The 26,705-nt window shown below is 45.5% G+C and overlaps 1 protein-coding gene across 1 annotated transcript; it reads left to right on the top strand.

Moving 5' to 3' along the window:
• The first annotated feature begins 482 nt into the window (after window positions 1–482).
• LOC121576945 (G1/S-specific cyclin-D2) lies at window positions 483–25,831 on the top strand. Its single transcript, XM_041890564.2, has 5 exons — window positions 483–876; window positions 2,253–2,468; window positions 8,572–8,731; window positions 15,059–15,207; window positions 21,246–25,831. Exons 1-5 carry the CDS (start codon window positions 682–684, stop codon window positions 21,414–21,416), a joined length of 891 nt encoding a protein of 296 aa, XP_041746498.1. The 5' UTR covers window positions 483–681; the 3' UTR covers window positions 21,417–25,831.
• The last annotated feature ends 874 nt before the right edge of the window (window positions 25,832–26,705 follow it).

Genomic DNA, 26,705 nt, shown 5'->3' with positions numbered 1-26,705 from the left:
AAGTTCATCAGAAAAAAGAGAAAGCAAATCAACAAGGATTAGTTTTGCTTTTAATAAACTGAAATACAGAAATAATATTAGCCTAATGCATGTTTATAAAGTTGTAAAATTGGAACCATTGCTACATCCCCTCTGAAAGCAGAGAAACTGTACCCCTGACGAGCTTTTACAAACACTTGCTGGACGTATTTATGAATACATGAAAATTGTATAAATAATACATTGATATGAATATAGACTATTATCCAAGTGAATTGTCTCTATTTCTAAATACGCATGAGTGGGGGTGGGGTTTTGATTGTGGTCATATAGCTTTTTATCATGATAAAATAAAATGAATATAAAGTATATAGTTGTGAAGTAAAAGTGTAGCCTAGGGAAAATAGTAACAAATGTTTGATGAGAGCATGTAGCGTCTGGGCAACTGCTCTACATAATGAGATTTGCGGCTTGCGTCATGGTCAGTAAAGGCAGGCTTCAAACGTACCCAGCCAGAAGAAAGTAGAAGTGAACTGTGGGGGAGAGGAAAAAGTTCGCAAGGAGAGGCAGGACAACTCTTGGGAGCCCTGCAGTCTCACTTTTATGCCTCCAAAATACTTTCTTTCCAGTTTATTTGCATCTAGCAATATTGTTATAGTATTTTCACAAGAATAACCTAACTTTTTAAAAACTGAAACGACCATGGAGCTGCTTTGCCTCGAAATGGACACCATCATAAGAGCTCGTCCTGATCCGAATCTTCTGTGTGATGACAGGGTATTACAAAGCCTGTTGACCATTGAAGAACGTTTTCTTCCACAATGTTCTTATTTCAAGTGCGTTCAGAAAGATATTCAGCCATTTATGAGGAGGATGGTTGCGACTTGGATGCTGGAGGTTTGTACCGAAACACTTAAACTCTGTAGGCTATTTCCGTGCCTACGACTCATCTCAAAACACAAAAATCTGACTTTTCATTGTCACTTTGTCAGGTTTGCATGGTGTGAGAAAGAGGGTTGCATATCACATTGCCGAATAGACAATCCTGATGGCATATAATCAGCTACTCGTATTTATATGATTTTATTATCTGTAGCATATTTGAACCAGGTCACCGACGATTATGTCTGAGATACATAGACATGTGGTTACAGTGGTGTATATCACCAGATAAAGCTTTTCTTTGCATATCTCTGATCTAGGAAAGGTGCCCAGGATTATTTTGTTATGTTTTAGATTGCCTAAATATTTCCATGCACACGTATGCAGTTAATCCTTGCCCTATTCTAGCCTATATTCTAACGCCATGTTGGTTTTTATAGGAACTGTTGCAGTTTTTCTGACGATTTTACAGTGTCATAAACGCTATAACAGCAGTTGAAACGTGTCAGAAATGAAAGAGCAGTGTCTAAACTACATAGTCATCATTGAAATATTTAGCAAACATGTTCTATTTATTTTTTAAATATCGGATGGCGGAAGGGGCGCGGGCCTATCTGTCCGTCTGGTCTCCACATTGAAATCCGTCACCCAGGAATTAAGTTAGATTTTTTGTACTTTGTTTGACATAATCAGTTGGGAAGGGTCTAAAAAGAAACTCGACCGTCTGAGCTTTATTTTCATGTAAGAGTTATTTGACTAGGATTCATGAAAGATTTTATATTAATTTTGAAAAAAATATTTCGATCTGGCGGTGACGCACTCGAGAGCAACCACATGCTACTTCGTATTATATTTGACAATTATTTCGCATTTAACTTCAAATGGCATGTTTATCAATTGTCGGGTCTGATGTGAAAGACATTGGTGTTCATTACGATGCGAAAATGGTAGATGTAGACAATTTATTAATATTTTTAAATATTTTATGAAAATATGACGAAGGAAAAAAAGAGTTTCCGTATAGGCTACTGTGGTGCTTGGGTATTTTTTGGCTGGGGTGATTGTGACTTGAATTCATTTCTTACTGATTGAACTGAAGGAATGCGAGTGTATAAACAGCCTGTTGACAGACATTTTTCAAACATGGAAAATAATAAATTTAGAATGTATTGATGATGTCGCAACAAACAACTCTGGGCTGGGCTCAATTCTTGGCCAGGTCCCAAAGGGTTTCAAAGAATGGATATGCATATCTGGCTATTACATTATTTCCTTGATTTCGTTATCATTTTAATGTTTCACATGTATTTAACACATTTTAGGTAATTGAAATAACTGGAATTTGATGATGCCAAATGCTGCACATTGTCACAAGTCGCCTCTCTCTCTAGGTTTGTGAAGAACAGAAGTGTGAGGAAGAAGTTTTTCCCTTGGCGATGAACTACTTGGACAGATTTTTAGCCGTGGTTCCAACCAGAAAGTGTAATCTGCAACTTCTTGGAGCAGTTTGCATGTTCCTTGCATCCAAACTGAAAGAAACTCGTCCATTAACTGCAGAGAAACTCTGCATCTACACAGATAACTCAATCAGACCACAGGAGTTGCTGGTAAGCAGTTGGTTTCTGCCAATAAAATTATTCAATTTCAGATTGTTATTATGACGTTGTCAACATGTATATGAAACTCATAGCTAATTGTTAATGTAATCAATGCTTATGCTACGAGCCATACCTCAAAAGCCACCTACATATATATTTGTAATATTTATTCCTATTATTTTGTAGGAAAAATATTTTTGGCCTATTTGCATGCAGAATCTAATTCATGGAGATCATCAGCAAACCTAGATTCATCAGCAAACCTAGATTCCATGTAAATCAATTGTTTATCTGACCATTTTTGGGCCCATCACTGTAGGACCCAGAGTGCTTTGTCCCCCAAGAGCTCTGTAATATTGGACTGTACAGTAGGTTTTTGTACAGTGGTCTCCATCGCCATCTAGTGGCAAGTATTTGCAGTAGATCGAGGTCAGTGTTGAACTGAAGCCAAGGTTTGGATCCAAGGAGTGAGTGATCTTTAGAGGCTGTAGTCTACAGAGAGGAAGTCTCACATTTTGATGGTCCTGGCAAACACAGTTTTGTCTTTGACCTCAAAAGTTTGCTTCACTCAAGGTTTAACCTAGATGTCCTCACAGAATGGACAATGTTACTGTTTTTTGTAGATCCTGCTTGAAAAAGCACATTTTCTAACGTGGGAGAATAAAGATGTTTATTACATGCATACAATACTTTTTACATTACAATTCGGCATCAGATTTGTTCACTGATTAGATGACTTGGCTGAAGGTGCTCACAACAAGGTTTCACTTGCCTTGGTTAGGGTTATTTCTGCAGTCTTTGGTACCCCAAAGTTAGAGCCCTTGGCAAGGTCATAGGGTCATGGTGGATCAGACGTACCAGTTGTTAGATAGTTCACCCCCAAGTGGTGTAGGTGAACATTTAAATAGTCTGTTTTTCACATCAGAAAAGTATTTCCTCTGCGACGCTACATAAACATAATTTAATAAACAACAGTGAATCCCACTCATGTTGTGAAATAAGTCACATATGATTCAGCCGTGGAGACTGAGAGCTCGGGGCCTGCCTGGGCCTGGCCTGGCTCCTCGGTTGATTGCTGCAGCCAGCGGCAATGTTAATTTAGATGGGGTGCTGCTGATCCCAATGCTTTGTTACTAAGTAGGTATGGGCTGGAGAGGCCAGCCACTCCCTGTGATGACAGCTCCTGGACCAGTTTATTGGCTAGGTGAGACAACCTCAGCAACTATCTCAAATCAAATCAAATCAAATGTTATTTGTCACATACACGTGTTTAGCAGATGTGTAGCGAAATGTTTGTGCTTCTAGCTCCGACAGTGCAGTCATATCTAACAATTTCACAACATATACCCAATACACACAAAAAAGTAAGGAATGGGATTTAAGAATATATACATATATGGACAAGCAATGACAGAGTGGCATGGACTAAGATACAGTAGATATTATAGAATAGAATGCAGTATATACATATGAGATGAGTAGTGCAAGATATATAAACATTATTAAAGTGACTAGTGTTCAATTTCTTAAAGTGGCCAGTGATTTCAATAGGCAGCAGCAGCCTCTAATGTGCTAGTGATGGCTATTTAACAGTCTGATGGCCTTGAGATAGAAGCTGTTTTTCATTCTCTCGGTCCCAGCTTTGATGCACCTGTACTGACCTCGCCTTCTGGATGATAGCGGGGTGAACAGGCAGTGGCTCGGGTGGTTGATGTCCTTGATTATCTTTTTGACCTTCCTGTGACATCGGGTGCTGTATGTGTCTTGGAGGACGGGTAGTTTGACCCCGGTAATGCGTTCGGCAGACCGCACCACCCTCTGGAGAGAGCCCTGCGGTTGTGGGCGGTGCAGTTGCCGTACCAGGCGGTGATACAGCCCGACAGGATGCTCTCAATTGTGCATTGGTTAACATTGTATTACATGCTGACAGAAGCAGGATCAACATCAGGTGAAGCACTACCTTTAGCTGGGAACCGGGCTGGACTGGGCAGGGCTGTATCCACCAATACTCATGTTGTTTAGGCCTGGGTGAGAGGAGAAGTGGTGCACCCTGTCCTTGAGATGGTTTCATGAGGCCTGCCTGGGTGTGTTCACAGCCAGCTTCTCTATAAGGCAGTCTTTTGGCTCACAAATAGGCACAGGAAACAGGAGATCAGCTGCTCAGCCCATGTGATAGTGTTTTGTCCCCATCTTTGGTAACAATTTCTTGTAAAATAAACCACAATGACACCCAGAAGGTGTGACCGGAAGCACTTGCAGAAGGAAGTGGGTGCCTGCATGGAGGGTGTGTTGCAAAGTTCTCTCTCTCTCTCTCTCTCTCTCTCTCTCTCTCTCTCTCTCTCTCTCTCTCTCTCTCTCTCTCTCTCTCTCTCTCTCTCTCTCTCTCTCTCTCTCTCTCTCTCTCTCTCTCTCTCTCTCTCTCTCTCTCTCTCTCTCTCTCTCTCTCTCTCTCTCTCTCTCTCTCTCTCTCTCTCTCTCTCTCTCTCTCTCTCTCTCTCTCTCTCTCTCTCTCTCTCTCTCTCTCTCTCTCTCTCTCTCTCTCTCTCTCTCTCTCTCTCTCTCTCTCTCTCTCTCTCTCTCTCTCTCTCTCTCTCTCTCTCTCTCTCTCTCTCTCTCTCTCTCTCTCTCTCTCTCTCTCTCTCTCTCTCTCTCTCTCTCTCTCTCTCTCTCTCTCTCTCTCTCTCTCTCTCTCTCTCTCTCTCTCTCTCTCTCTCTCTCTCTCTCTCTCTCTCTCTCTCTCTCTCTCTCTCTCTCTCTCTCTCTCTCTCTCTCTCTCTCTCTCTCTCTCTGATAGACAGGGAAACACTGTGGAGTGAGGACAAGAGTTAGGTCATAGTCAGGGCCATCTATCTATACAATTCCTAATTGATTCCTTGAATTCTAACCGCAGAATCAAATCTGTGGTATTGTTAAGAAGTGACACACTGAACCTTAGCAGTTTGCAATCGTTCTATGTAAATTGATAGGGAAACACAACACCCTGTGAAACTTTCAGAGGAGAGGAGAGATACAGTTCACCTGAGATTGGGAATAAAATGTAGTCATCGGTCCAGAGTTACCGTGTCATGGAGCTCTGAGAGCAGTTAATGGCTGCCACATTGGACCGGTGTCATCTCATGACTAAGAACCATGTGGCTCTCTGAAGGGGAAATCACTAGCTCCCAGTCACAAGGACAGTCCGAACCACACAATTCCTCCCAAATTAGTCACCAGCTCATTCCGTTACTCACCCTTTCTTCTCTAAGAAACGAGGGCAACCATACAACTCAAACATAAGCTCTCACCCCCCCAAGAAAAATAAAACCATGTAAGTTAAGCTAGGCCTAAATGTAATTATACTTATAGACATTGGGAAAGGGCAGTTGAGGCTACAGCGCACAGTTGAACAAGTTAAAGTTGATTAGGTCTGGTGAATCTGTCGTTTATAGTTAAGCTAATTATTTTATTCAAAGCCTCTCCTTTTATGCTGTTCATGTCAAACATTAGGTATACAGTTGTTTTGTCTGTGTGCCAGGTGAGCTGTAAATCGTTGTAAATTAGCTCAGTTTGGCATTTGTTTAACATTATCGAATACAGAGCCAGCGGCAATGTGCATTTAGATGGGGTGTGTCACGATCGTCGACTGAAGACACGGACCAAGGCGCAGCGTGATAAGCGTACATACTTTAATTGTACTTACACGAACAAAAACAACAAACAAACGATACGTGAAGTCCTAGGTTATACACAACAAACCAAACGGAACAAGATCCCACAAATAAACTGGTGCCAACAGGCTGCCTAAGTATGGTCCCCAATCAGAGACAACGAGCTACAGCTGTCTCTGATTAGGAACCACCCTGGCCAACATAGATCAACACGATCTAGAAACAAAAACATAGAAAACAAAACATAGAAAATCCACACCCTGGCTCAACATATAAGAGTCCCCAGAGCCAGGGCGTGACAGTACCCCCCCCCCCAAAGGCGCGGACTGCGACCGCGCCCCACAAACACAAGAGGGTAGGGGCCGGGTGGGTATTCCGCCTCGGAGGCGGATCCGGCTCCGGGCGTGACCACCACTCTCTCTCCACCCCCCCGTTGTGCCCCTGATCTGGTCTGGCCCCGCTGGCCGGAGCTGGACTGGACACCGGTGGAGCGGATTGCTCTGGCTCCGGAGTGGAGCAGCTGACCGGTGCCGGACCAGGCACCGGTGGAACAGGCACGGGCCGTACCGGACTGGACACACGCACCACTGGCTTGGTGCGGGGAGCAGGAACGGGCCGGACCGGGCTGACGACGCGCACCACTGGCTTGGTGCGGGGAGCAGGAACGAGCCGGACCGGGCTGACGACGCCGCACCACTGGCTTGGTGCGGTGAGCAGGAACGGGCGGACCGGGCTGACGGCACGCACCACTGGCTTGGTGCGGGGAGCAGGAACGGGCGGACCGCCTGACGACGCGCACCACTGGCTTGGTGCGGGGAGCAGGAACAGGCCGGACCGGGCTGGCGACGCGCACCACAGGCTTGGTGCGAGGGCCAGGAACAGGCCGGAGCGAGGCTGGCGACGTGCACCACAGGCTTGGTGCGAGGGACAGGAACAGGCCGGACCGGGCTGGCGACGCGCACCACTGGCTTGGTGCGGGGAGCAGGAACAGGCCGGACCGGCTGGCGACGCGCACCACTGCCTTGGTGCGAGGGGCAGGAACAGGCCGGACCGAGGCTGGCGACGCGCACCACAGGCTTGGTGCGAGGGACAGGAACAGGCCGGACCGGGCTGGCGACGCGCACCACAGGCTTAGTGCGGGGAGCAGGAACGGGCCGGATCGTACTGGGAACACACACCACTGGCCTTGTGCGGGAATCAGGAACGGGCCGGACCGGACTGGTGACACACACCACTTGCTTGGTGCGAGGAGCGGGACTGGGTTTCCTTCTAAACCTCCGCTCCCTCTGCTGCCTAACCAGTTCCTCTCGCCGTGCCTCTACACTCTCCCTCTCCCTCATGACCAATAGCCCCCGTAACCTGGTGGCCTCCTCTCCTAGTCCGCAGATTCGCCCTGTAGCTGCCTCCTGCTGCCCCGTCATCCACGCCGTGTGCCCCCCCCCCCCAAAATGTTCTTGGGGTTGCCTCTCGCGTGTCCGTCGTCGGCGCGATTGGCGCCGTTTCTCCTCTCCTGCCTGGGCATTTACATTTGCCCATGGCCCTCTGCCCGCGAAGATCTCCTCCCAAGACCACCATTTGCCCACCTGCGACATCGCCATCTTCTCCTCCTGGGCACGCTGCTTGGTCCTCTTATGGTGGGATCTTCTGTCCACAAGGTTTGTTTTGTATTAACCTAGGACTTCACGTATCGTTTTGTTTGTTGTTTTGTCGTTAAGTACGTTAATAAAAAAATTTACGCTTATCACGCTGCGCCTTGGTCCGTGTCTTCAGTCGACGATCGTGACAGGGTGTAATGAATTGCTAGGTGCCCAAAGTAGCAAAGCAGGCCATAACTGTGGTAAAATGTAATGGCTTCCAACAGGTCATGTAGAAGGTCAAACTATGCTATCCTGTGCTAACCTATTTGCTCTGCGTTTTGTCATGCATTTGTACATGTAAAATTGATACTGTGTAATTCATTCTGCATAGATCGTTGACCAAAAGGTCAGCCATATAGCTAGGAACCCATTCATTGCCTCTGTTGGCTTGAGCATGTTAGTGAGAGCTAGTCTCAGAGTCCCCGTCCAACCCCCCTCCACCCCAATCCAATACCCAGACCTCTCAGGTCTCTCCTGAGGAAAGTCCCAGATGCCAGACGACTAGACGATGTCGTGAGGTCACCTGCGTTCGTGTGTCAGAGCTGCTGTTGCCTCAGCCAGCCTGCTTTGCTCTTTCCTAGCCAGGGAGAGTAATATAATAGCAATCTTTCTCTTCTCAACCACTCCACCCTCTGTGCTGTGTAGGCCAGGGTAGGCTCACACAGGCACAGAGACAGCCTGCCACAAACAGTACAGCCTCCTCGGGCCTGGCTCGGTCTCAGCTAGGGTGGTGCCATGGATATACAGAATGTTTAGCCTAATAGCCTCTAACATCCTAACACAGTCTCTCTCTCTCTCTCTCTCTCTCTCTCTCTCTCTCTGTTTTAGGAGTGGGAGCTGGTGGTGCTGGGGAAGTTGAAGTGGAACCTGGCGGCTGTCACTCCAAATGACTTCATAGAACACATTGTGAGGAAGCTGCCGTTGCCCGAGGAGAAGTTAGTGCTGATACGCAAACACGTGCAGACCTTCATCGCCCTCTGTGCTACAGGTACGACAGGAAATAATTCTCACTGGGGGACAAGGATAGCATTTGATTAGAAAAATGTATATTATCAAAAGATGAGCCAATGGGGATGTGGGTTGCCATCTCATATCACTTTTGGCTTGTGTTCATTTTTGTGGCTCCCGAGCCACATTTTGCAAGTCAGAGCGATAACGGATGTGCTGCCAAGTCAATTAGGTGCTGATGTCTTGCGTCAACATAGTTGTGGCTGTTGCAAAATATCCTTGTCTCTCCTCTCTACGTGAAATCAAAATCCTATTCTGATCAACAATGACTGGACGAGCCCCATTCAGGTGGCTTTGTGGGCCCGTCATGCAGTGTCGTGACGCCTTATAACTTAAGTGAGATATATTACCTCCTTGTGAAAATATGTGGGGCTTAGAAAAGCATGTGTCATGGAGGACGTGTCTCTGTGACAGTCTCATGTCCACGTCCATCATGTTTCTCTCTCCCGGCTGTGGCGGCTGTGGCGGCCATGTTCTAGAGGCATATCAATGGCTAACAGAGAATGGAGTGACACTTCAAAGGGCAGCGGCCTGGTTTAAGGGACATTTGCGTGTTCCCGTGTGCTCCAGGACCGAGGGAGGATCTGACGGGAGTGGGGACTGGACATTGTCTCCTCTGCTCTCCAGGTTGGATTGTTTCTTTAAGATCAAACATCGAGCCGTGGGAGTGACAGGAGATATGATCTGAAGAACCGGAGAGGAGGAGGGGGAGAGCAAAAAAGAGAAAGAGGAGGAGTATATTGTTCCTGCAGTGCCCAATAGTGAGGCATGTCATGTTGTCATCTCTCTCTCCGTCTCCCCATCTTCTCACGCCTCCCTACTGCTTGAGGGCATGATGAATTTCCCATGTTCAGGGAGTGTTTGTGGGGCAGGTTCTGCCAGCACACACCACAGCAGGGATCCAGAGCTGCAGCAAGGCTCCCCCTGGACTCCACCCCAGTGTCCCACCTCTGGCCCCACAGGAATGCTCCTATACTCCCTTATGGGTGAGATCCATGTGATGTTAGAGGAGTGTGTGTATGGATGGATGGAAGGGAGCTAGGGTGACAGGTCTCTAAACATGCCACTTTTGACGTGGAATCCCTTTTTTGATTGTGCAATTTATATTGTATGTTGTGAAAGACGGAGCACATAGATGGTCTCCATGGGAACTGTCCCAAGTCCCATTGAAGACATGGAATTTTCCATCTCTCTCTCTCTCTCTCTCTCTCTCTTTCTCTCTCTCTCTCTTCCTACCTCTCTCTCTTTCTCTTTCTCGCTCTTTCTTCCTCATTTTCTCCTTCTTTCTCTTCTGTGCCAATGGAGAGATTACTGTGAGGAACGACTGTGTCAGTGATCGAACCTATTCCCAAAGCAACATTGTGCAAGGCTCCCAGTGCACTTTGTCCTTAATTGCTTCAATGAGGCAGTGGATATACATTTACGAGCCTCGTGGAGGAAGATGTCTTCTTGACGTCTTGTAGAAGGGAGCCTTGCTGCAGATAACTGGGATTAGCAGCAGGCCATTTTGCCATCCAGGCAAAGAGCGAGTTGAAGAATTTGTTGCATCTGAAGATCTCTGGGAATTCAAAACCCATTTTGTGCAACGTTCCCAGCCATAAATCAACTAAACTATCTGGTGAGAATCCTCCCTGAGAATCCCCCTCCAAACATGCTGAGAAGGTGAAGCTGGAGGAGGAGGTTTCTAAGGCTTTGCTATTTGCAAGAGAGTTGACAAAGGATCACCTGGGGCCTCAGTATTTCATGCATAGAAGAGATTGAACTCACCCCCACCTCCACCCCCTCTTCTTGGGAAACTTGCATAAACCAAGCCTTCTGTTTTCGAGGGAGCGAGAGAAAGAGAGAGGAGAGGTGGAAAGACAAAAAAGCCTCTCATTTTTAATGGTTCCTCTCTTTTGATGGAAAAGTTCAGTTTGAGGCACTCGGTGGGGATTTGGTCAGGTGGCGGCGGGCCGGGCGGCGCAGGTCGTTTCAGTATTAATTATTAACGCGGGAGGGTCCATTCAGCACTATGCAAATAGTCTAGGGCTCTGCTAGAGCCCGGGAGAAAAGAGACAAAGAGCCGGCCCTACATTTCATATGCACAGGCATGTAAGGGTCAGCACAGCAGGGGCACTTGATAGGAAACACCAGCTTCTCCCCGGGGCAGCCTACAGGATAATGGTGGAGAAACAAGCTCATTAAGAGAGATTATGGCCTCCTTCTTCCACAGAGACACCAAGCACTCCTTGTCCCCATGTTTCCCCCCTCCCCCCTGGTCTCTTGTCTCGTTCTCTTTCAATAGATATAAAGAAGGGGTTGGGGAACAAAACAGATAGGCCTGAACATGTCTGATGGTAATCAGATCTATCCTACTACTTTACTAGAGTCATCTTGAGAGAGACCACGCTGTGGTCAAACATGTTGAAGAGACCTGCTGTAACATGCAAGGAGATGTGGCTTTGACAGAAGTTAGGGTGACCGTGAACCTAAACTAGTGGGTCACGAACACCTGAAGTCCACTCTCATTAATAGGCAAGATGGAGGAACACAATGGATCCTTTAGACCCCATCAGGATGTCAGTTAGCCTGTTTGGACACTCTTGGCTCCCCTAGCACTTGATTAGAGTGTAGAATACAGTGGAAATAGGTTTCTCCTGTAGGTAGGGAGAGTCAGTGTTTAGGTATTGCCCTCTTGAATCTGCCCTCTTGTTTTCTTCCTGAATGCCTGTTGGATGGAGAGTTGGAGAGTCCCTTAACTTCTCTAGTGAGATGTGATTCAGACTCCACTGGACTGCATGGCGGAGGTCTTTCATCTTTATTACCAGTGTTTGTTGACTGAAAAAGCTTCCGATTTGATTAGTCAGAGCATCCAATGAATTACCCTCCTCCTTCTCCTCCAACCAATGATCCTCTCTCTCTCTCCATCCGCTCCAACTCCATTGATGTCTGCAGCATCCATCCTTGAGGCTGGAGGAAGCTTTCTCACAGTATGCACACAGGAATGTGTTACACGGTGTGTCATAGAATGGTATGTCCTGAGGTAGCCTCACTTCACTGTGGTAATCAACACCTCATCTGAAGGACTGGGAGCAGTTTGTCCATACATCCACCATAAGGGAAAGGAATTCATTTGTAGACGTTGCAGTTGTCCTAGCAAGTCTTTGGTTTGAACCTCTACCTACTTGTATGTTATTAGTTATTTTATAAGTGGACAGACATTAACCACAAGGAATAACATCTGAGGTTTGGAAGTAAAGTAAATGTTAGTGGCTGGTGGGTTTTGAGTTTGACCTGAATGATGTTCTCATGACATGAGAAGTCTCCCTGAGCACAGCTGGGGTTTCTGGGTAAAGATGCGTCGGTCAGCTGTTTATCCAATCTTATCGGTTGAATCCTGTCTGGAAACAAAACACAACAACAGAAAGCCAGGGATGAGGGATTCTAACTGGCCTCCAAACGAAAGCTGCCAATTCATATTCTTCCAGCTTGGAGGGGTCTGCGTCCTCCCACGCTAGGCCAGAGTGCTGTTGCTCAAGTCTCTGGGTCACGGTGGTGCAACACTGAAGCAAGTTGTTACAGGATCCAACCGTTAAGGAGGATTCCTGTTTTTGTTTCTGGCAAATCACTGTGCCTTTGGGGCTGTGCTGTGGTGACCCAAACTAATTTCTTCTTTCAGGGTTAATTGTTTTCAGTTGGAGTAGATCTGCTATTATGGAATAGGCAAAGTTATGAAACCTGCTAAGATAAGATTGTCAGATTAATATTTCCTAGAAAAGGAACGCTCTCTTTCTATGCTGCAGTAGTAAGCATACTGCAATAAAAGTCAAAGTTCACAGTTGTGAAGCTTGTAGTGCCTGATCTCTCTAACCCATGCTAGTTTACAGTCTAACTAAACGTCTGTAAACGTTGTTTTGACTACCTGGTCCACTCCATTAGTGGTGAGAAACAGCATAATACCAGGCCCAAAATGATGTTTGTCTATGACCTTAATCAATCAATAGGGCCCAGGTCCTCAAAATGGAACCTAGTAAAAAATAAATAAATAAGCTTTACATCTGTATAGAACACAGGCTCTTGATTTATTGCACTATACTTTTTTTCTTCTTTACTTTTTGGCTGTTACTCAAGTTTAAATGTGTATACAGTGCATCTCACCCACCCAGGAGTTGGCCCTGGTGAGCATGGCAGGCCAGGCAGGCAGGGTGAGCAGAGTGGAGTGGAGAGAAGGCCTGGGGATGGATGCTGTGGAGGGGGGAGGAGAAAGGGCCATTGAAGGGGGTGAGAGGCCTGAAGGCTGGGCCAGCCAGCCGCTGCTCACAGGGAGCTTTCCATTGCAGGCGTTCCCACTCAGCTATATACACTGTTTATCCTCTGCATGAATATCAATGAGGCTAGCCTAAAATACGACCATTCTTCCCCACTACTCGCAGCAGCCACCACTGACCCACCAGCCCCAGAGTGGCAGCCTCCGTCGGCTGCACGCGTATGCCCCTTGTTCTACAACAGACCTGTCTTGTCCTCCGGGGCCAAAAATCTGCTTGCTGCCCACTGCTCCACTTAGGCCCCCTGCTTATTGTGTGTGTCCGTGTCCGTGTGTGCGTGTGCACACATATAGGCTTACAATAGGTCCATGTAGGTCTTAGTCCTTTTTTCACTATAGAAAGCTCTGCTGTTAAAGTCGTGATGTAATGCTCTGGGCTCTCTGCCCTCGTTCCTGTTGGCTGGAGGTTGTCTTTAATAAATCGGCCCGTGGCAGTGGCCCAGCAGCTAACACAGGGGTGTATAATAAGTTCATTTATTTGTCAACACTGAGCCACAACATGAGAAAGCGCCTGGCTCTGCATGTTAAAAAGGCTGCTGCAGTAGCTGTCAAAGGACCTATCTCTTTGATTTGGAGAGAGAAAAAATAGAAAAGTAAGACCTCCCCTTCAGAGCCGTCTCTCTCTCACACAGTTTGCTATTGCTGTTGAATATGACAATATGTAAATGCGCCGGCTGTTTCTCTATGGCCCTGTCCACTACTCGCCCATAGGTGGTCCGGCTACAGTGCAAAAGCTGTGGGGGGAGAAGGGAGTTGGGAGGGAGGGGGACATTTTTCTTCTTCCAAAAACTCACAAGGGTCTGGACACAGACTAGAGAGCAATGTGCAGCAGAGCGTTGTCCCCCATCACCCCCACCCCTCCCTCCTTGTCGCCTACTCCCCCCCTTGTCCCTACTGTCCCCAGCCCCACAGTCACCCGCTCCACTACTCTTTGTACAGCCGTCGGATTGAATTGGTATCAGTGGAGAGGGTCTGTTGCCGGGTCTCTCAATTGGGTGAGATGAGGTGATGATTTCAGACAATGGCGCCACACTCACCTGCCTTTCCTCTCTCAGGCCTGCCACTGGCTGCACTCAATTAATATGCAGAAAAAATAGGAGCTCCGCTAGTACAAATCACTGGCTGTTGTAGCAACAAAGAGCTGGGCATGTGTGCCATTCAGTCACCCCAACCAGCTTGTTTCTGGAAAGAGAGATAGACAGTGGAGCGATAGAGAGAGGGAATTGAAACTTGGGGGGGGGACAGACTTAAAGGAGTATAATAATTTTTTTCTCCCTTCCTGGTCTCCTGGCCCGTTCACAAGCTGTCTTATTTGCATTATGAATGACAGTGAGGGGAGCTAACAAGGTTATTGGTCTTTGAGACGCACGCCTGCGACCACACGTGGAAAAAGGACCTACAGCAGTGAGCATTGGCAAAGGGACTGTGGCTCTTTATTCCACCCTTTCTAAGCGCTATGGGGCTTTTTTCAGCCAGCACACGGTTTACTCAGGAGCTGGAAGAAAAGGGGCCGGACCAGGGAAGGTGACTGGCGCAGAAGAGTGGAGGAGCAGGGGGGTTTGGGGTTTGCTTTCAGCTCTTTTACAACCTCATTACACAGGGCCCTGGTCATTAGTGGGAGCCAGAGCTAAAGAGGATTATTTATGACTGCCAGATTAGCCAATCAAATTGTCTCTAGGGGGAGTGTCTGTCTGTACCCCTATTGTGTCCCTTGAAGAAAATTATTCACGTCTCACTCATTAAATGCATTAAATGTAGTGGCATTTGATGACTCACCTGTAGTGTGTGTGTGGTGTGTATCTCTGGAAGTGGGGATCAGTGTAAAGGTGTTTGAACTGGGGATATGGATCTCTAAAATTGACATGTTTTATAGATTTACTGCTGGGTACCCTTTTTAAATCAGTTTTACCTCTATAGAACTGTTTTTGAGCAGATGGACAAATGCTTCCTCCATTACAGCCATGTAGCCTTAGAATAATCAGCATGTTTTTTGTCCTCCAACAGACTTCAACTTCGCAATGTACCCCCCATCCATGATCGCCACAGGCAGTGTGGGAGCGGCTATCTGTGGCCTCCAGTTGGACTCGGGTGACCAGTCACAGTGGGGGGACAGTCTCACAGACCTGCTGGCCAAAATCACCAACACTGAAGTGGTGAGTGACCTGTGTTTCTGTCCAAATCTGATTTGAGAGAATGTTTTTTTTCGAGTTATCTTCTCAGCCTAATCAGTATGAGTAAGAGCAGAGGTTGACGTCTACTCACGGACTCTTTCTCAGAAGCATTATTCAGTTGGGTATATCTGAGGACCTACACTTACAGTAAAGTTTATTTGAAATATATGAGTCAAGGCCTATATGTGAGTCAAAGTTGAACCACCACTAAGTCTTTGATCTCTTCAGCCAATCAGCATCTCCTGCAAAACCAGCCCATACAGAAATACCTCAACCACTGATTACGATTGATAGACAGCCTTTGACTGGGTCTGTAAATCTAGACGTAGCTCACGTTCCACCTAATTCATCCCAAAAGGTCACATGCCACGTCTGCATGGAGTTGCTATGCAAAGGTGGTGAGATGTCATCCTGTGATTTCCCCCTTCAATCCAGGTTAGTTTCTGACAGCCCAGGCAGCAGCACACGGCCTTGCAGGTCCCTGACATAAAAGAGCTGTTAATCCACGCAAACTGGGGAAGCAGAGCCAGGCCAGGCCGCCCTATGTGTGGCTCTGGGGGTAGAGCAGCACTGTGGCTGGGTGGTGGTGGAGGGGTGCTCAGTCCAAACACAGGCAGGCAGGCAGACTGGGCCTCAGCTGGCTCCTGCGCCTAGCTTTCGTCAGGAGAGCGGGGGGAGCTAGCTGGGTTAGCTGCAGGGGTGGGGATGGGGGAAGGGACTGCAGGATGGGGGTAGGTGAGGGAGGGCGGGTGTACGGGGCAGACTCCCTGATGGCAAGCTCTAACCTCGTCTGTCAGTAGCATCCTAACATTCCTGGGTCATGTGTTGTGGGCATTCCTCCTCCTGTGAGGCCGGACTGAGTGACCTGAGGGCTGCCTGCTTTGTCCTGACTGGGGGCCTGTAAGGCCAGTCCACCCTGCTGTGGCTTGGGGGGAGAGGAGACCTGGGGGCATGAGGGTGGGGGGCCGAGTCTGCCTGAGCTGCATGGGCCTCTGTTCTGGCTGGCCCTCTCCTGCTAAACTGACTGCCAGACAGAGCAAGAGACAGACTCTGAGCTTCACAAGGCCTGTCCCGCTGTGGGAGAGTCCCGCTGTGGGAGAGGAGGATAGGAGGGGAGAAAGCAGTTGAAGTGTGAAAAGGGACACCAGGGAAGCATGGCCAGTGTCCCGCCTCACTTGCGATGATTACCCCCTCTCTCTCATGCCCAATAATGCATCTCTGCTGGAGAGGCTCCCTCCCCACTGTGTGCTGTGTGAAGTCTTGCTCCGTAGCCGAGGAAAAACAAATAGCTGGCCTGAGCAGCACAGGCCCTCGTGTGTGTGTTGGGACCCAGGGGTGTGAGGTCTGAGGCAAGGGAGTTGACTGCTGGCTCCATGATCCTCACATTCCTGGATACAGACAGGCCATGGATTCAGAAAACACCAGAGCAGGGCCGCCCTTGTGATGCAACGTATACCACGAGTCTGAGGAGTTTTAGCACAACGCTGCTACAGTAGACTAGTCTGCCAGAAAAGCATTTTTGGAAAGAAGATGCTTGACGATTACTTAGCACTGCTCTGTCTATGGTCTCGCTATAACAGCAGAAGAGGAGTTGGTGATTGCGGGCTGTGTCATTTCACTCTTACCCCACCTTTTCCAAGCTCAATCACTTAATGCTTCAATCCTAATGGCTACCACCTCCTCAATTATCAATTTGAACGCTTTAATCATAATGGCTACCACTACCACAATTATCAATTTGAACACAGTCATCAGTGTGGTATGAAACGGAGGATAAAAATATACACACATTTGGTTTGGCGTGCTGGCTGGGGAGATGGCACGGAGCTGGGATGGAGATGGCCAGGCAAAATATGAAGTAAAGCCTGGCTGCCGATGCCAACACCACCCCCTGGCACCCCACAGTCATCTGTGGTATCCAGAGCCTGTGGTTTTCAGAGTGGACATGCGATGGGGCCAAGTCACCGTCTCGCGCCGCCTGCCGCCGCCCAGAGGAATTTGAGTATAGCCTTAGATACACCTGGTGTGGCACAGAAAGCAGCCTGTCAGGCACAGCAGCCGGTTGGTGAGCCTTCACGCCAAGCCATGATGGGCAAGAGGCTGGCGGGGAGGAAGAATGAAAACTGTGTTTCTAGGAGGTTTCGATTTGTTGTGATTCCTGTAAGACCTGAGGGATTCTCTGTTGCTGGGGTTTTGCTGACAGATCTACGCTGCTACCGTCGGCCATTTGGTGCGTCTGTTTTGATTCTCAACATCCAAGAAGCCAAAAGCATTGCTAGCGAAAGGTAGGACTATAGAAACTGGTTTGACAGAAAACGTACTGTAACTCAGTTCATCTGAAACTTCCATTGAAGCTCAAAGCACAGAAGGTCCTTCTCTGTTCTAGCACACAGCAGGCTGAGACAGGAAGAGAGGAAGGGGGAGATGGAGGGGCTAGAATACTGTTTCCTCGTTTTTGTCTGCTTTTCTTGGCAAGCATCCACTCTCACTCTCTCCCATTCATCTTTTCTCTCAGAGTAGCTCACCAGGACACAGGAAACACACACACACCCCTGTCCTCCACAGCCCTTTCATTCTTTCCCTGACCCTCTCTCCCCCTTTTCTTCCCTTCCTGCGCCCCTCCACTCATCATCCACCCCTCCTGACTCACATTGAGATCTTCTCTTAGCCAAAGTTGTTTCTAATTTAATCTGGTATTGTATTATATTGAACAACGATGTGTCTATGAATGTGAAATATAGCCAAAGGGAATGGGATAGCAACTTGTGATGCTCAAACATGACATTGCTCAACATGGGGTCATGGGTCATGGGGTCATGGGTCATGGGTTATGGGTTCTACATCGGGTCATGGGTTGGGCTGACCGCCTCCAGGGTATGGCATGACACCCCTCCTAAACACACACACACAAACACACACCATGCTGTCTCAACCGCTGTCTCTGCACAGAGTAGCACTGCCTAGTATGGTACAGTAGTTAAGAAATTCCATGGTTTCACAGATTTCTTCCTCTGGTTTTGGCTGTTTGCTCGACTTCCTCCTTTGGGCTCTGTGACGTCACAATGGATGCATATGGATAACCCGAGCAGCGTGGTTCCTCCTCACATTGTTGTTTGATTTGTCTGTCAAAATCATCTTAATACATATGGATGTCTTTGGGTGGAGTTCAGTTTCAGGTTTTAATGTCACATGCACTAGTAGAGTGAAATGCCTTTCTTGCTAGCTCTAAACCCAACAATAAAGTCAACAATACCAATGTAATACTAAGAATAACAAGGTAGAACAAAAACACACAATAAATAAAAATAAGAAGAACACGAGAAGTAAGCATACTATATACAGGGTCAGTTCCAGGGTCAGTTCCAGGGTCAGTTCCAGTACCATATTTACAATGTGCAGGGATACTGGAGTGATAGAGGTAGATACTGTATATATTGGGGTAAGGTGACTAGGCATCAGGAGATATGATAAACAGAGTAGCAGCAGCGCATATGATGATTGTGAGTGGGTGTGCGTATGTGTAGAGTCAGTATAAATGTGTGTGCATGTAATGTGTGTGTGAGCAAATGAAGTGAGTGTGTGTGCGTGCGTGCGTGTGTGTGTGAGTGTGTGTGAGTGTGTAGAGTCCTGTGAGTGTGCATAGAGACAGTGCAAAATCAAATACAAGGGTCAACTCAGATAGTCCATGTAGCCATTTTGTTAGCGATTTAGCAGTCTTATGGCTTGGGGATAGAAGCTGTTCAGGAGCCTGTTGGTGTCAGACTTGACTTAAGGGGTGGGAGTGGGGGAATGGGGACAAAATTCCTACTTTGTTCCCAGTGTATTCCCAGCGCTGCCTTCCTTTGTATCTAAATACCTAAAAACCTATCTGAAAACAATATTGGTGTTTCCAGTAGTCACACATTGAAGCCATTAAAGGTTCTCAAATTAAGCCTGCGGGCCTTGGCATTGGGTCCGATCTGCAGCTTTAAAGAGCATCAGAGAGGGGAATGTCTTTTAAGAAGTAAAGGCCTGCATTCTTGCGGTAAAACACGGGCAGTTCCTTTACATGTTTTGTGCTTTAGTACATTTTCTCTGAGCATTTTTTTTTTTTTACAACTAATGAAGCACATGTTGGTGGGAAGTTGGGGACCTCTGGAGCAGATTATGGGGACGCTGGGCCCACTATCCCTAGCCCTGTCCCCATCCAGGTCCACTATAGGTCGAAAATAGAAGAAATGTATTGAGTCTTAACTGTTATTTAGGTATTTAGGTAAGCCCATTGATCTGATACATTTGCCTTGTCCTCAATTGGGCCCAAATACAGAATTATAATTATTTTTTGAGTAATTAATGAATTATTTACAAAGTAATTCAATATGCTCAGTTAATCTAGCCTAAGTAGTGTATTATAGATTTAGCATTCGTTAGCTTAAGGCTTTTCCTGGAGATTTTGGCATTGTGACCTTTGACACGGTGACCTTTCGTCACTCAGCCGTATTCAACTCCTGAGGAGCAATTCCCATGTGATAGGCCTCTGTTCTCATTTCACCAAGGCAGCAGGCAACACTTGCCCAGGCCCAGAAGCCATAACACAGGTTCAAACTGTGGCCCATCAGGTTTAAATTACCTGTAAATGTCAAAGGAATGTTCCCCTCTCCACAAGCTTCTGGCCATGGGGCTCTCTCAGGAATATTTCCCACAGCCACCCCTGTGCTTAAAGGCCCAGTGCAGTCAAAATGCAGTTTTGCCTGTGTTTTGTATCATATTGTACAACAGCTGATGAAAAGTGTGAAAACATTTGATCAGTGTTTTTTCCTGATAGTTGCTGTATGAAAATACAATCTACACATGACCTTCTAATCAGCAAGTTTTGCATGGGTAGGGTTTTGGCTTGCCTGGTGATATCACCAGGCGCTATGTTAGTTAATAAACCAATAACAAATAGTTCCAAATCTCTCTGCCAATAACAGATAGGTTCAGTTTTCCTCTCACCCAGACAGTCTTAGCAAAATGTTAGCTTTAAAAAAATTATGTTTGACAATTTGAATGGAAAACTATTACAGTAAGGTACTTAATTACCTAGCAATGATTTGATATTGACATAAAAACAGGTGCATTGGGCCTTTAAAACCAACAGAGGACAAGGGGAGGGATGGCTGAGGGTGCATTACTGTTTTAAACCACCAGAGGGCAGCAGTGTCATAGACTGCAAGCCATAAGCGTAGTTATTACAGGGCACTCTTATGTTAATAGTCAGATCAGAACTCTTCCTCTCTAATACTTCCAACCTGAGAGCTGAACCTTGGGGCCACAGCAGGCTGATGGGGGGCTCAGGGCTGTTGAGAGGGTGCTTTCTCTGGAGGATTCTCAGGTTCTGCCGGCTCTCTTTGATGCTGAAACCGATCTGCCTGGCTCTCAGGTGGCCCCCTGCAGGCAGAGACTGGCTCTCGTTAAAAAAAGCACCACCTTTGTGTTCCCACAGGACGTGGATGTAATTAACATAGCTTAGCTTCAGTACTGGGGCCTATACCTGTGTTTTCACCGTTGTCAAGGCTACTGGTGTGTTGTGTGTGTGTGTGTGGGATGAATAAGGGGATGGGGGAGGCGTTCAGTGCTGGGCCATAGTGGGCTGAGGTAATGCTTGGCCTGGTCCTCTTCTCCGCTCAGCCTTAGCTGTCTGTGGGGGCGGCAGGCAGGGTAGCGGTCATCCAGTCAGGAGACTGAAGGTCTGTGTCAGTGTCACTTCTGTTCTGTCAGGGCTGGGGCTGTGGATTATGGAAAGGATAAGTAACCTTATAAAATAACAGGCAGATAAGTGGCTGTGACACTATATATTGATCCAGTAATCTACAAAATATTCCAATGTTTGCTTTGGCTATAATTTGGAAGGTTTTTGTATTTGTGGAATGATATGTTTGTGTGTGTGTATATGTGCATGCACATGTGTGTCTGTCTGAGTCTGACTGTATTTGCATATCCATGTGTACTGTGCACTGTTCCTATATTGACGGACATGTCTGTTTGGTTGTGTGTTGCAGGACTGTCTGAAGGAGTGTCAGGAGCAGATAGAGAGGGTCTTGGTGAGCAGCCTGCGTGAAGGGCAGCAACAGCAGCAGCAGCAGCAGGTCCAGCGTGGCCCCAGCAGTAAGACCATGGACGAGCTGGATCAGTCCAGCACCCCAACGGATGTTCGCGACATCAACTTGTGAGCCTGCAAAGAGCAGTAGCGCATCCGGAATACGCATCAAATCAACATAAAAAACGACAAAAAACTAAAACGACAAAAAACAAACTACCCCTTAAAAAAAGTGCTTGCTAATTTTTGTGGATATTTTTTTAATTTTGTAATATAAAAACATGTGCCCATGTATTGTACGAAATGAAAGCTATTTTTAGATATAAAATGGATATAAGGACGCTCTGTGGTGCTTCAGATAAACAGAAGGCAAGCCAATTATATGTTGCGTTCTGTTTTTGATTGTATAGTCATAATAAAGTTATATCGAATAAGAAAACAATAGCTTAATAAGGCATAAAAAAAGGTGTGGGGAGACCATTCGAGGCTTGCATATATGGGATCACAATCGGGGCAAGGTTTTTCTGTTTTGTTTTGTTCATTATTTTGGTTCATGTTGGTCTGCCTGAGATAGGAGCCCAATAAGGGCTCCGCTGACCGTGAATGGCAGGTCTCAACGTGGCATGGTTTGGCTGTGTGTTGGTGACGAGGGGAGCATTTTGCAGGAATTGCAGAGTGTTGTACTAAGAGACAAGTAGGGTCCAGGGAACAGCCAAGTATATAATAGTGAATTATTATTATTATTATTATTATTATTATTAAGAAACGTATTTGTGAATACAGAGTAATAGACGTCAATAAGCTCTTTTTGTCAGGCTGATTGTTTGTGTGTGTGTGTGTGTGTGTGTGTGTGTGTGTGTGTGTGCGCATGCATCTGTGTGTTTGTGAGTGAGTGAGTGTGTGTGACTGCCATGATGTGATTTTTGTATCAGCTCAACTGTGTGTTTGTGGGTGGAAATGTTATGGCTTGGCGCTAGAGTGGAAAGACTAGTGGTAGACTATGGAACAGACAGAAGATGCATTCTCTGCAGGGCATCTATGTTATATCACTGCCTTAAGTTAATATGCATTGTCGGCCGACAAAAAGCTGGGGGTCTGAGTCCACTTAGTGGGTGAGCGGGATTGAGAGATGAAGAGGGAGAGGGGCGGCTGTGTTCCCTCGTTTGGTCTAGAGGAGTTTGCAGTGGACCGTCTGCTTTCAGAAGTTTCATTCGAGGTGTTTGTGTTTTTCACTGCCAACATACCAATCAAATATCGGCAGATAGCGTTTGTATTTTTATGTTATTGTTTAGTTTTTTTTGGAGTTATGGAAGGAGCTTCAGGCTGCATAGCATCAGTAGGGAGGAGTTTGTGCCCCTCTTGGTGGTGCATTAGTATCATCTCAGAGGAGAGTGGAGGCCTGTGGTCTGTGGTGGTTGTAGGGGGGCTTGGGGAAAGCATGCTGCTGTGTAGTGGAAGGAGATGTAGGCGAGTTGCTGAAAGATACAGGAGAGGTGCCTAAAGGCCTCATATGATATCTATCTGATTTCTGCGTTTTGGGCAGATTGAGGCCACACGGATGGCAAATTAGGATCAAAACCAGACTACGCAGCCAGCTCATTATTTTAGAATGAACTTTATGGGTTCATTAGAGGAGAGAAAAAGGTATTGGAGCAGGGGAAGATTTGTGATCAATGCATCTGTAGTCCCTCATAGAGTTGTTTCAACGCGCCTATGATTTAAACAGCAAAGCACTTTGAAAACACGCTCCCCAATGGACAAATGAAATGGTTACGGTGTGGGATCTATGGATGTTTCTGTTTTCATTGTTAGCTTTTTCTTTGTAGGGCTGGTTTCCCACATTCAGATGTACCCCCTTGGCAAGCAGATGTCAAAATAATGCCTAACACCTTATGACATGAGGACATTCCGATCTAAAAACATTCCGAAATTTAAAAAAGTGCAAGGTGAAAGCGGCGTCTGAATTATTTTTTCGTGTGTTTTAACAAATAACTAATGCCAATGCTAATTTTAAAAAGGCTACAGACAAGGTTTATGATCTTGTTTTGTTTTTACTTGAGAAGTTATCACATTATAAAATATTTGTTCTACTTGAATGTTCTATTTGATCTGCTTCACAGCAACAACAAAAAGTCACATAGGTTGGAACTATACAGAACACGTTATCGTAGAACATCTGATGTTCTGAGGGCAAATTAGGTTTTCTTTAAAAAAGATGAAGCTGTTCTATGTTCAAAGCTACCTTATTGATGGTTTTGCTAGTAGAGCCTGGTATGTTGTCTTTGGTGATGTCCCCGAGGCTGTGCAGGCCTGACTGATAAAATTCCATGAAAGTTCTATCTCTGCATGTACACATCTCTCCTCCCGTGAGATTTGCTGCTTCAGTCACTTAATTGGCATGGGGTTTGATCAGTTACCCAGACGTCAGAATTAGACTAATTAACTTCCAAGACACAGGGTACACCGCCAGCACAAGGTAGCCTTGATCACGCAAAATTCTCATTGCTACATTTAAAGGGGGATCAAGGTTTTGGTGTGTTTTTGTGTGTGTGGGTGTGCGTACGTTTGTTTGTGTTTGCATGTGTGGTAGGTATGAGGGGAAGATGAGGATTCAGTGTTTTAGCAGGCTACTCAAAATAAATGTTTTTCAGGAAAACGTTTTCTAGAAACCAATCTTATAAACAAGGCCATCTTCAACCTCTCACCAAAACTAGCCCCTGTTCATCATTGTCAAGGATGTCTGCCCTTTTTTTTCCTGCAAGCTCTATTCTGAGCATAGATTAGGATTTGTTTGTTTTTACAAAGTAGTTGACTGTGTAAGTTTGAATTTGTATTTAGACCACCAATTTGTGTTTGTTTTATTTTATGGGGTTTCCAGACCCAAAAGAGTTTGTAGAGCGTTTGTAAGGGGTTAGATACTGTATTCCAAAGTGAAGAGAGATGGAAGAGGTGTGAAGACATCAAAGTGTCAATATTTTTATTGAGTTATTATTATTGTCTTTTTGCGCTGCTAAAAGCTAAGATTTTGTTTCATTCTTATATACAAAAAAATTACATTACTTAGTTGTGATGTGTCACTTGAGTGTGCTGCTATTTTATAAACATTTGTATTATAATATAATTATTTTACTGCTTAAGAGATACATTCAGAATACCAGAGTAGATGGTAATAGAAGAACATGAAATGAGTATTCGACTGGAAATGTTCTTTGTACAGTTTGCTTAGATAGCATGTTTATTCTCCTTTTGATCTATTTCGCTCTACTTTCTCAGTCACATTCTGTAAATGCGGTATCTCTATACCTCAGGTTTACTGGACAAAAAAATAATATCTGAATACCTCACAACTCTACAGTTTTTAGGGAGCCTGGGAAGGGTAACAGTATAGTAGAAAGCACAGGAGTTTGTCTGTTGTGAAATGTACTGACCGCGTTGAGTGACAAGCATGCAAGGCTCCCACCTGGACTTAAACCGTAGTGGAGGGGGTACAATAACAAGTCAACATTTCCTTGGTCAGTTTAAGTTGATGGTGGTGCTAATTGTGAGACTCGTGACATTCATTGCAAAGACAAATGTGAAAATGTCTCAAATATCATTGATGATTACATGATTTCTACCAATTAATGTCGATAGATTTTGGTTCCTAAGCTTGATTTGATGAGCTTAGTTGACCTGTATGTGCCAGGTCCTATTGTCTGGAAAACCAATACAAAATGGCTAAACCAATCAATCAAAAAGTTTACCACATACTGCATCTGACATGAGGAAGTGTGTTTCAACAGCGTGGATATCCCTTAAGTTGTCCCCCTTCCACTAGAAATTACATAATGTACCTCAGAAATGTCTGTTGCACAACCTCTGTTCAATAAACTTCTGCTTTAAAGAGTGTGACACCATATCAGTCCAATATTATTCTAATTTCTGTTTTCTTTTTGTATGTTATTATGGTTAGTGGAGCAGATTGTAGGATGTGATTGTGTACATAAAGAGAGGTGAACAGTAGAAGTTGCTGTAGTCCAGAAACCAAGAGGACTGGAGAGATGTTAAGTGGAGTGGAGCTGAGATTGTGATGATACTGCAGTCTGGTGAAAGAAAAAAAAAAAGTTAAGAAGACGGACCCCCTGCTTGAATACCAACCAAAACCTGCTATTAAGAACGTTGACAGCCTAAATCAATTGGGTGGTAGAGAAACAAATTGGGTGAATGTGGTTATTTCTGTTGCTACCCCTGTATGACATCCTCTGAAGTTTAAACACACTAATCAGTCAGGGTTCAGGCAAGTGGGGGATTGGTGTCTGTCTGAGTTTGTCCTCTGACTCTGGGGCCCTAAGGCACTCTTATGCAGCTTCTTGTTAGGCAGTTTTTTGGGGGGACTGGATCATGTAGGCCTAGTAAGTGAATAAGTTGGTTTCAAAGTTAGCGTTGAATTCAGTATTGATAACTTCTGTTTGTGATTAATCAGCTCTTTATTGGTCTGTCTGAAAGGATCCCTTAAAGTGTTAAGGATCAAGGCATGCTGTATGATCAATAAACTCAACATGAATGAAATCTATTGTCTCTACTCTTTTTATGGTTATGACATTGCTTTATTCTTTCACTTATAAAAACATATCTCACTTATAAAATCTCTGAGGACCTTTAAATTACAAACTGTTAGAAGGAAAATAATATACGATGTAGGCTACATTACTCATGGATTTTTTAAATAATATACATAATAATGTACAGACAAATTTGTTTTACTTCATTTGAAATTAAATACAATTTATAAAATGCTATCACACACTTTTTATATGTTTCATCGACTGCAGAGTGTATCCTCGTAGACACTACCCTAAAGTAGCAGACGTAAAAGAAATGCCTGAGCTGTGTTCCTTTCTTTCTGGTCCTGACGAGAAAGAAAAAAACTGTCAGGGGAGGTTATTTTCTGCACTGTTCAACCAATCCAGTATTGGTATTTTGGTATTTTATTAGGATCCCCATTAGCTGTTGCAAAAGCAGCAGCTACTCTTCCTGGGGTCCACACAAAACATGAAACATGACATAATACAGAACATTAATAGACAAGAACAGCTCAAGGACAGAACTATATCAATAGTAAATGAATAAAATAGAAGGCACATGTAGCCTACATATCAATACATACACACAAACTATCTAGGTCAAATAGGGGAGAGGCGTAGTGCCGTGAAGTGTTGCTTTTTCTCTTTTTTTTTAACCAGGTTTGCTGTTCATTTGAGCAATATGAGATGGAACGGAATTCCATGCAATAATGGCTCTATATAATACTGTATGCTTTCTTGAATTTGTTCTGGATTTGGGAACTGTGAAAAGACCCGTAGTGGCATATGGAGGAGGAGTTAAGATGGAGTGTCGAAAAATATTTTGTATTATATTGACAAGATAGTCGAGTGTCCTCTCT

The sequence above is a fragment of the Coregonus clupeaformis genome, chromosome 11, assembly GCF_020615455.1.
Source record: "Coregonus clupeaformis isolate EN_2021a chromosome 11, ASM2061545v1, whole genome shotgun sequence".
Lineage (NCBI taxonomy): Eukaryota > Metazoa > Chordata > Actinopteri > Salmoniformes > Salmonidae > Coregonus > Coregonus clupeaformis.
Note: the sequence above shows the minus strand (reverse complement) of the source record. Positions and strands in the feature narration are given on the sequence as shown.